This window comes from Zingiber officinale, chromosome 9B (genome assembly GCF_018446385.1).
Source record: "Zingiber officinale cultivar Zhangliang chromosome 9B, Zo_v1.1, whole genome shotgun sequence".
Lineage (NCBI taxonomy): Eukaryota > Viridiplantae > Streptophyta > Magnoliopsida > Zingiberales > Zingiberaceae > Zingiber > Zingiber officinale.
Genome location: NC_056003.1, coordinates 84,204,414 through 84,216,343, shown reverse-complemented (window position 1 = coordinate 84,216,343; position 11,930 = coordinate 84,204,414). Strand labels below are relative to the sequence as shown.

The following is an 11,930-nucleotide window of genomic DNA, read 5'->3' as shown; positions in this document are numbered from 1 at the left end:
GAAGTGTGTGCTCTTAATCCTAATGTAATAACAAGCACATATATTTGATATTTATTTCTTTAATTTATCAATGGGTGAGATTTAGTTCGTTGAATCAATAAACCCGATAAGTTGGGAAATGGTATCACTTATAGTGTGTGTTGTTGATTATAGAAGGAAACTGTCCTAGAGATACTAGGTTGATAATGTCCTCAAGAGGAGCTCATAAAGATTGTCATGTTAAACCTTGCAGTGGACTTAGTCCGACATGATAATAAGGTTGAGTGGTACTACTCTTGGACTTAGATATTAATTAAATGAGTTGTCGATAACTCACTTAATTAGTGGACATTTGATATCTTAAACACAGGGAGACTAACACACTCATAATAAGAAGGAGCCCAAAAATGTAATTTGGGATTGGTGCGGTAGTTCAATGATAATTCTCTAGTGGAATGAATTATCATTGATAAAATTAAGTTGTGTGTTCGGGGCGAACACGGATGCTTAATTTTATCGGAGACCAAAACCAATTCCTCCTCTCGGTCCCTATCGTAGCCTCTTATTTGTAGAAGTTTTATACCCACCTATACCCACCTTCTATACCCACTAATAAGGGGTCGGCCAAGCTAGCTTGGGAACCAAGCTAGGGCCGGCCTAGGTATATTATTGGGTGGCCAGCTTGAACCCAAGCTAGTGGGGCCGGCCAAATTAAATTAAAAGGGATTTTAATTTTAGTTTTTATTATGTGGAAGAAATAATTTTTAAAGATAATTAAAATTAAAATATCTCTCTTGTAAAAGATCTACAAAAGATTAAAGAAAGAGATTAGATCTCTTTCCTTATTTGTAGATTGATGAGTTATTTTATTTTCTCTTTAAAAATTATCCACATGTTGATAAAATTAAAATTATAGAAATTTCCTTTATCAACCATGAAGAGATTTTTAAAGAGAAATTTTATTTTTAAAATTTCCGGAAACAAATTAGGAAGTTTTAATTTGTTGATTAAAACTTGTCTAATTTATTTCCTCTAGAAGTGGCCGGCCATTAGAGATTAAATTGGGAAATTTTATTTAATTTTTCTCAATTAAATCATGTCAAGGAAATTAAGGAAATTTTATTGTAATTAAATTTCCTAATTTGCCTAGGCCAAGGAATATAAAAGAAGGGGTGAGGGTGCCTTCACAAGACACAACATCTATTATCCCTCTCCCTCTTTTGTTCCTTGGTGTGGCCGGCCAACCTCTCCCTCTCTTCCTCTTGTGGTGGCCGAACCCTACCCTTCTATTGGAGCTCTTGTGGTGGCCGGATACTACTCGGAGAAGAAGAAGAAGAAGGAGAGAAAGCTAGCATCTCTTGGAGCTTGGTTAGTATTTTGTTTTTCTTCCTTGGTGAAGCTTCCTCTTTGTTGGCCGAACCTAGCTAGGAGGAGAAGAAGGTGATTGGTGGTTTCTCGTCTCGGAAGATCGTTGCCCACACAACGTCCGAGGTTAGAAGAGGAATACGTAGAAGATCAAGAGGTTTTTCTACAAGGTATAACTAGTAAATTTTATTTCCGCATCATGCTAGTTATTTATGGAAATAATACCAAATACAAGAGGCTTACGTTCTAGAATTTCGAATATGTTTTTTCGAAGTTGTGTTCTTTTGTTTCTTTCTTTTCCTTGTGATTTGATTGTTCTCTTTGGTTAACCTAAAGTTATTTTAGGAAATTAAATATTAGCTTTCTATTAAAGGTTTTGTCTAGTCGGTGGTGGTTGCTCCCATATCCAAGAAGGCCATGTGCCTCGCCACGTCAGTACTGGGAACCTTTTATGGAAATTAATATTTAATGGAATTAATAACTTAAGGAGACTTGGGTCGAACGTGTTAAGTTCCGCAGGAGATCCAAGTCAAAACCTAAAAGAACAAATAGATTAAGTTTTGGATCAAACGTGTTAAGTTCCGCAGGCGATCTAAAATTTAATTTAAAAGAACACATGGTAGCTAGGAAAAGGTTCAGACCTTTGTACAAAATTTTTGTACAGTGGAACCTATAGGTTTTCCGAGTAGCAACCAACAGAAGTAGCCAACAATTTGTTTACTCAAAATAGTACAGTAGTTACTGAATCCATACGCTTAGTCTACTGATCAATTACTGAATCCATACGCTCCTTAGTGTACTGATCTCGACTGTCCTGTATTCACCTACAAAAGTAGCAATAATATGTTTCAAGTTCATATATGAGCATTACTGATGGCTCTCAAAAGAAACAAAATAATCATCATGACTTTCTACCAAAAGAAACAAAATTTACACTAATCTTAATGAAGATTTTCAGATCCTTGATGTAAAATAGTTTTCAAATTGCATGCAGCTATCTGACTGCTTTATTAAACTGATCTCATGCAGCTTGTTCTTTGCTCTCCCAAGTTTTCAACTTTTTAGTTATACAATTTACAGCGAAGATACAAATTTACTGGACTTTTCAATTTTCTTTTTCTCAGGTAATAAAATCAACTTTTTAAACACCAGCCACAAGTTGATCTTAACTGGAACAGTTTACGAAGTTATATTCCATAGTGAAAACAGGCTTTACAAGCATCAAACTCATAATTCCTAATTCATGTGGATTGATGTACTTGGTTATAAACAATATAAGATGACACTTAATTTGGAGCAAATTTGGAGAACTTGGCTCATCCAAACTCCAAAAGGTTGAAGATCTGACACAACAACAAATGATCTTAATCCAAATAGCTTGTGGCTTTAACAATAAACTACCCATGTAAATAATACTAACCTTAGATGCTTATCTTATTCTTACAAGATGTACCCATGAATCCAAGATACAACTCACACGTACTCCTAAGGTAACAACCGCTTCACATTGGCTTCATATTTTCATTAAATTCATTTGTTCAAACACGTAGCTGATAAACTACAAATAGATATTAGAATTGCAAATGTAATACAAGGCCATTAGCTCAAACCATTTGACTTAAAAAACTACTGACAACTATTATAACAATGTGATAAATCTAACCATAACCTTACTCATGAATCTCATATGCAACTCACACGTACTCCTAAGGTAACAACCGCTTCACATTGGCTTCATATTTTCATTAAATTCATTTGTTCAAACACGTAGATGATAAACTACAAATAGATATTAGAATTGCAAATGTAATACAAGGCCATTAGCTCAAACCATTTGACTTAAAAAACTACTGACAACTATTATAACAATGTGATAAATCTAACCATAACCTTACTCATGAATCCCAGATGCAACTCACACGTACTCCTAAGGTAACAACCGCTTCACATTTGCTTCATATTTTCATTAAACTCATTTGTTCAAACTCAATGTGATAAATCTAACCATAATGGAAGAACCAATATTCTCCAACCTTACTACTGCAGATGTCTAGTTGGTCAATACACGTTATCTACATAACTACCTATACATGCATTTTGATTCATCAAATTACATGTAGTTCAAAATAGCTCTTTTGACCTTTTATTATTTCTACATCTTTAAAAAATTAAATTTGCAAGATGGTTTTGTAAGCACAATGCAAAGCTGACACTTTTTTTTATTAAAAAACAATTATAGAAAAAGTGCTTTGATTGTATATGTTTTGGTAAATTCCATAGAAATAAAGCACATATATGTCTATGCTATTTGTATCCATAAATAAGACTCAATATTTTATGTAGTGAAACTAAACGCAGTAAGTAATCAAAATATGGGCACAAACATTGTTTGTTACCCTTTCAAAGTGACTAAAACATAGAAAATTTTGTAGTAATCATTGAAATCGATAGATCTAAGGATTCATGTGGGATCTGCATATGAAACTACAAGCATCTCAGTAAATATTCCAATTTTTTTAATCAATAACTAGCTCTCTCAATAACAACAACAACAAGCTAAGGCACGATCCCTCCAGGACTCCTATATAGATAGATAGTGCAAAGAATGGATGAAAGACACATACACAATAGGAATACGACTGTAAATAAATTTTACACACATGACCTAGAAAAATAAATTGCTCTTTTATGAAAGGACTATCGAGGAAAATGGACTAAATATGCGATAACAGAAGACAAGGTTAGAGAATTCGTAGTCAATAATTATACAAAAAAACAAATGAGGAATAGAGAGCACTATCGAATCTAGAAAGGATCTCAAACAACAACTACCTGACTCCAGCATCTCCCACGATGCCAATGGCCATACCAGCTGAAAGTCCTGCAAGACCACAAGCCAAGCCAGAAGAGAGATGGGCATACCCATCAAAAAGGTAGTACGACTTGGCCTTGGGGTTGATCCCGGTGCTTATGATCACCGCAATGATGAGACCGTAAATCCCCAGGACTCCGGCCATGACAACGGGAACTATCGACTTCATCACGAGCTCCGGCCTCATCACACCCATGGACGCCACCCCGACGCCGCTCTTCGCCGTGCCGTACGCCGCCCCCATGCCTGCAAAAGAATGAAAAACATTTCAAGAAACGAACCTTTTGATTCGAACGGAATAGGAGTCCGAGATAAAGGTCGCCGAAATTGGGGGAAATTACAGGAGAAGACGAGGGCTGCGGCCGCGCCGAGGAATCCGAAGAAAGGGGCAGTTTCGTCGCCGCTGAAGCTAGACATCGTGGCGGAGGAGTCTCGACGAAACCCTAGTTCCTGCGAAGGAGGAAGAAGAGGCAGGCGTGCAAAGGTCAGATCCGAAGAAAAAATGTGATCGAGATTTTATTCCGTTGCCACAAACAAAGATAATAGCCCTAAAATCCAGCCAAAAAAGCTCGAAAAAATGTTCCCTTTGATGAGGAACAGCGCGAAGGGGAGTGGAGAAAAGCGAAGACGCGAGGAATTGGACATAAAGCAAACTATACCGTTGCACAAGCCTATGCTGGATTCCTCGGTGTTGATGCTGTAGAGGATGCCCTCGTATCTAATCTTGCTCTTGGATGGAGAAGGCTGCGCGAGATGAGGAGTACTTGGGAGAAGGGTTCGGGACTTGAAAATGATCGGAAGATAGAAGTTGGGAGAAGGGTTTGGGTTTTCTACTCCTTACCTAGATCCAACGGTTTGTATTAATCAAGATTTAGATCCAACGGTTTGTATTAATCAAGAATTAGATGAGATTTTAAACATAGACAACACTTTTTAAAAAGCGTTGTCGTAGACACTAAAAATCAGTCTAATAGACAACGCTTTTTACAAAGCGTTGTCTTTGACCCATAAAAATCACTAATAGACAACGGTTTTTAGAAAAGCGTTGTCTATTAATAAGAAAATAATGAAATAGACAACGCTTTTCACTAAAAGCGTTGTTAAAACAAAATAGACAACGCTTTTTATAAAAAGCGTTGTCGTTTAAGTGTTGTAGAATCCCAATTTTCTTGTAGTGCCTTCTGGTTGCTTTATATGGATGTTTTCTTCAAGACTTCTATTAAGGAAAGCTGTCTTGATATCCACTTGCCAAATCTCATAGTCAATATGAGAAGCAATTGATAAAAGAATCCGGATAAACTTATGCATGGCTACCGGTGAAAAAGTTTCCTTTTTCAACTAGCCTTGCTTTGAAAGTTTCCACTTTCCCGTCTATCCCTCTTTTCCTATTGTAGACCTTTTAACACCCAATGACTTTTACACAATCTGGTGATTCTACAAGCTCCCAGATTTTATTAGAATACATATATACTAATTCTGTATTCATTACTCTTTGCCAAGATGCTGCATCCTTATCTTGGAGCGCTTCGTCATATGTCCGGGGATCAGGTTTATGTTCGCTAGGGATCAAGTCCAAAGACTTTCCCAAAACATGAATCTTTTAGGTTGCCTAACAACCCTCCCACTACGATGAGGCACTATCTGTAATTGTGTATCATCTGTGATACGTGTTGCAATTTCTTGTGATATTTCATCTTGTACAGTTGGTACTTAGATTAGACGTGTCCTTTATTATTACCTTAAGAACAAATTTACTTATGAGCTTATGGTTTATTACATAGTCCTCTTCTAAAAATCGGGCATTGGTGCTAACAATGACCTTCTGATTTTTAGGACTATAAACCTCCTTTCATTTCTCTAGGATAACCTACAAACAAGTGAACTCCTGTCCAACTTATCAGTGTCTCTCATGTGCTAGACCACCCAAATCCGAATATGCTTCAGACTAGGTTTACGCCCATTCTGCAATTCTATGGGAGTAGAGAGTTCTAACTTAGAAGGTACTATGTTCACTTCCGTTTCCAGTGTATATCCTCAAAATGAATTTTGGTAATTCTGAATAACTCATCATTGATCTAACTATTTCCATAAGAGTTCTATACCTTTGTTCTACTATACTATTCTGTTGGGGTGTACTAGGTACAGTTAGTTGGGATTGAATCCTGACTTCTGATAAGTGACTCCTAAACTCTCCCAAGAGGTACTTGCCACTACGATCTCAGCATAGTGTCTTGATACTTTTACCTTGACGTTACTCCACATCAGTCTAATACTCTTTGAACTTATCAAAGCACTTAGACTTATGGCGCATCAAGTACATGTACCCGTATTTTGAATAGTTGTCTATAAAATAGACAAAATATTCAAAACCATCTCTTTCCTGGATAATCATAGATCCACACAAATCAGAATGAACCAATTCCAATACATCTTTGGCTCTATAACCCTTAGACTTAAAAGCTTCTTGATTATTTTTCCTTCCAAATAAGACTCACAGGTTGGAAAGATTTCCACTACCAATGAACCCAAGAGTTCATTGGTTATTATCCTTTGAATCCTACTCAAGTTAATATAACCTAGCCTTATATGCCAAAAATATGATTGGTTTATTTCCGAAGGTTGCTTTCTCTTATTAAAGTTAGAAGATGTGTTATTAATTTCCATTTATTGCATCGTGGGAGTTATTGGATTGTAAATTATCAACCAACATACCAGAACAGATAACTTCCTTATTTTTCTTGATAACAAGTTTGTTATCAAAATAGACAGAATATCTATTCTTTAATAATTTAGAAATCGAAATCAAGTTCTTTCTAAACTTGGTATGTAAAGATAATTTTCTCAAAATCCACTTTTTATTCATATCAGAGGATAAACATCTCCCACTGCAACAGCTGCTACTTTTGCAGTAGTGCCCATGTAGACGGTGATTTCTCCTTCATATAGTTGTCGGGTTTCCTGGAACCCCTGCAATGAATTGCAGATATGATCAGTGGCTCCCGTATCTACACACCAGGTATCGGTAGATAATACCACTAAAAATGTATCAACTAATGAATAAAATACACCTATATTGTTCTTAGTTCTAAGAGGACAGTCTACCTTAATGTCCAAGTCCTATTTCCAATCATTATAATTGGGACTACTAAGTCTTTTCTATAGTATAACAACTAGGGGATTGACAAACATTTTAAATCCTAAGAATCACAAAAATATTTGGTCAAGACCAACTCCTTAAAAACCCCGTGAATTTTGTATGCCACGATAGTGTGGGCGTATACAAAATCAAAGAGGAGATTTTATCCATTAATTTTATTATCTCGTCAACCTTACTTTATGACGAATAAAATTAATAGTTGGTCTATCTTTGATCAAATATTTGATCAAAACTTTGAATTTAAAATAATATTGATTCTTCAAAATAATATCATTTAAATTCACCAACGACTTAAACACCATGAATTTTGCATGCCACGATAGTGTGGACGTATACAAAATTGAACATTTGTAAGAGGAGGGTTATACCCATTAATAACCTTGTCAACCTATCTTTATGACAAATAAAATTACCTCAAACACCGTGAATATTGTATGCCACGATAGTGTGGACGTATACAAATTCAAACATTTGTAAGAGGGATTTTACCCATTAATTTTATTATCTTGTCAACCTGACAAATAAAATTTCCTCAAACACTGTGAATTTTGTATGCCACGATAGGGTGGACGTATACAAATTCAAACATTTGTAAGAGGAGGGTTATAATTTTATTATCTTGTCAACCTATTTTTATGACAAATTAATAGTTAGTTTTCCTTCGATCACACAAATAATAGAAGTATCTCCGATGGGGAGGATACTATTAAATGAGCCTAAGTGTATACCATTACTTGATATTTAGTCCATTAAATAATATTATGCCCCTTCTGATGGGGAAGATCACACGCTCTTAATTAATTTCCTATAACCATCCAAAATGGAAGTTTGATTTAGTGATCCGCAAACAAACTCATCCAATATGGAGGAAGGCACTCAGAGCCAACGCGCAAGCTTGTTGCATCACTTACAAACCAGTAATGGAGACCATGGGATTCATATACTAATCCCTCTCCCACATAGTTATTTATGGTGAGGAATTTTAACCTATGCTAGCATACATCACATGCACACATACATCACAGTAAATACAAACAATAAATATGAAAATTAATTTTTCAACTATTATGGCTTCTTCCATCACTGTCCATCACGTGCTGCCAGCCCTCAGGTTCATGACGTCGGGTCCATCGAGCTTCCTTTTTCCGCTGCGCTGCTGGTCCTCCAATAGCACCATGCCTTGCAAGGATACGATCCACGATAAATATAGAATTTTACATATATCGATCCTATATTCCACAAATGAATGTACATATGTATTCTGGATCGAACAAAAATAAACTTCTAAAACTAATACAGCTCCTGCTGTATTTGATACATACAATCATGCACACACAAAATAATGCTCTTGACATGTCCAAGGGTCCAATCACACATAATATCTATATGTCATAATAGTTGGAGCCTGCAACCATAAAGTTAGCACATCCTACTATTATCCTGCCTAAATTATATATGACATGTGAATAATTAATTTGAAAACCAAACACACAGAGGCAAACCCTAGCTTTGATACAAATTGTTGGTTAGTCCTAGGAAGATCGTATCGGTTCCACTGTACAAAAAGTTTGTACAAGTGTCGAACCTTTCCTAAATAACCTATTGTGTTCTTTAGAAGTTAAATTAGGAATCACAGACGGAACTTAACATCATTGATTCCAAATTTAGCTTATCTGTTCTTAATGGTTTAGATTTGAATCGCAAGCGGAACTTAACACTATTGATTCAAATCCACCTACGTTATAAATTCCATTAAATATTAATTTCCAAAATTAACTTCCAGGACTACATGGAGAGGCACATGGCCTTCTTGGGTATGAGAGCATCCACCACTTCCTAGACAAAACCTTTTAAGGAAAGCTAATATTTAATTTCCTTATATAACTCTAGGTTTAACCAAAAAGAATAATCGAATAACAAATTCGAAAAATAAAGAAAAACATAAATTTGAAACAAATCTGAAAACTCTAGAATCATATGCCTCTTGTGTTTGGTATTTCCAAAAATAACTATACAAAGAAAACTAGTATGATGCGGAAAACAATTACTAGTTATACCTTTCTTTGTAAGCAAATAACCTCTTGATCTTCTACCGTATTCCTCTTCTAATCTCGGACGTTGTGTGGGCAACAATCTCCCGAGTTGAGAACCACCAAGCTCCTTCTTCTCCAAGCTAGATTTGACCACCATCAATTCTCCAAGAGAAGTAGAGGTCCGACCACCACCACCAAGCTCCAAGGGATGCTAGAAACAAAGCCTCCTTTCTCTCCTTCTTCTCCTAGATAGAACTGGCCATCATCACGAACTCCAAAAGAAAGATGAAACCGGCCACTAAAGAAGAAGAGAAGAGGAGAGGGGGAACCTCTAGGGCCGGCCAAACCAAGGAGGAAAAGAGAGGAAGAAAAAGAATAGAGTCGTTCCCTTTGAAGGCACCTCTACCCCCTCTTTTATAATCCTTGGTCTTGGCAAATAAGGAAATTTAAATAAAAACTTCCTTAATTCTTTTTCCATGAAAAGGAAAAATTTAATTAATTAAAATTAAAATCCTTTTCTTAATTATAATGGCCGGCCACTTTAAACTCCAAAACAAGGAGAGTTTTAATTAACACAAGAATTAAAACTTCCTAATTTATTTCTGAAAATTTATAAAAAAAATTTCTCCAATAATTTTTCCCTTTATGGTGGATGATAAAAAGAAATTTTTATAAATTAAAATCTTTCTTTTAAACATGTGGATAATTTCTAAAAAGGAAAGTTATCTCTAAAAATTAAAATCTCCTTTCAATCTACAAATAAGGAAAGATATCAAATCCTTTCTTAATCTTTCGTAGAAACTTATAAAAGAAATATTTAATTTTTAAACTCTCTTTTAAATCATGAACATGGTTAAAAAGGAAAGTTTTCTTAAAAATAAAATCCACCTTTCAATCTACAAATAAGGAAAGATTTCAAATCTTTTCTTAATCTTTTGTAGAAAGCTATAAAAGGAATGATTTAAATTTTAAACTCTCTTTTTAAACCATGATATCCATATTAAGAAAAGATTAAAAATAAAATCCCTTTTAATATGATGTGGCCGTCCACACCAACTCAACTCATCCTATTTACTTGGCCGACCCAAGCTTGGGTTACAAGCTTGCTTGGCCGGCCCCAATAGGATGGGTATAAAGTTGGGTATGTGGTGGGTATAAATTTCTATATACAAGAGGCTACGATAGGGACCGAGAGGAGAAATTGGTTTTGGTCTCCCGATGAAATTAAGCTTCCTGTGTTCGCCTCAAACACACAACTTAACTTCATCAATAATAATTCATACTACTAAAGAATTATTATTGAACTACCACACCAATCCCAAATTACATTTTGGGCTCCTTCTTATTATGAGTGTGTTAGTCTCCCTGTGTTTAAGATGTCGAATGTCCACTAATTAAATGAGTTACTGACAACTCACTTAATTAATATCTTAGTCCAAGAGTAGTACCACTCAACCTCATCGTCATGTCGGACTAAGTCCACCTACAGGGTTTAACATGACAATCCTTATGAGCTCCTCTTGGGGACATTCTCAACCTAGATTACTAGGTCACAGTTTCCTTCTATAATTAACAACATACACTATAAGTAATTTCATTTCCCAACTTATCGGGCTTATTAATTTATCGAGCTAAATCTCACCCATTGATAAGTCAAAGAAATAAATACTAAATATATGTGTTTGTTATTGTATTAGAATTAAGAGTACACACTTCCATAATAACTAAGGTATAGTTCTTTTATCAAGTCAGTATAAAAAGAACTTACCTAAAATGATCCTACTCAATACACTTAGAGTGTACTAGTGTAATTTATTAGTCAAGATAAACTAATACCTAATTACACTACGACTATTCCAATGGTTTGTTCCTTTCCATCTTAGTCATGAGTAACTGTTTATAATTTATAAAGAAATGATAACATGATCTTCTGTGTGTGACACCACACACCATGTTATCTACAATATAAATTAATTGAACAACTACACTTAACAAATAAATGTAGGTATTTGACCATTGTGATTCTTTATTTCTAAATAAATGTTTATACAAAAGCTAGGCTTTTAGTATACACTCTAACAACCCTTAGCCACATGATTCCTCACAAAATGGTGTCTTACTTCTATATGCTTAGTCCTTGAATGGTGAATTGGGTTCTTGGTTAGATTAATTGAACTTATGTTATCAATTAAAATTTTAGTATTTTGATATTCTAATTGATAATCTTTAAGGGTATGCATCATCCATAGTAATTGGGATGCACATTCACCTAGGGCTATGTACTCAACTTCAGTGGTAGATAGAGCAACACAGTGTTGCTTTCTGCTTGACCAACTTACTAGGCACTGATCTAGAAATTGACAACTACCACTTGTGCTTTTTCTATCTAGCTTGCACCCGGCATAGTCTGAGTCAGAGTAGCCAGTTAGATCAAGGGTGCAAGTCCTAGGGTACCATAGTCCTACATTTAAGGTTCCCTTTATATACCTAAGTATTCTTTTAACATAAGTTAAGTGTAACTCTT

The 11,930-nt window shown here is 35.3% G+C and overlaps 1 protein-coding gene across 1 annotated transcript; it reads right to left on the bottom strand.

The window, feature by feature from the left end:
- Positions 1-4,146: 4,146 nt before the first annotated feature.
- On the bottom strand, positions 4,147-4,712 carry LOC122024529 (V-type proton ATPase 16 kDa proteolipid subunit-like). The gene is made up of 2 exons (XM_042583182.1): positions 4,558-4,712; positions 4,147-4,462 (listed from the first exon to the last, which is right to left on the bottom strand). Exons 1-2 carry the CDS (start codon positions 4,631-4,633, stop codon positions 4,173-4,175), a joined length of 366 nt encoding a protein of 121 aa, XP_042439116.1. The 5' UTR covers positions 4,634-4,712; the 3' UTR covers positions 4,147-4,172.
- Between the last annotated feature and the right edge of the window lie 7,218 nt (positions 4,713-11,930).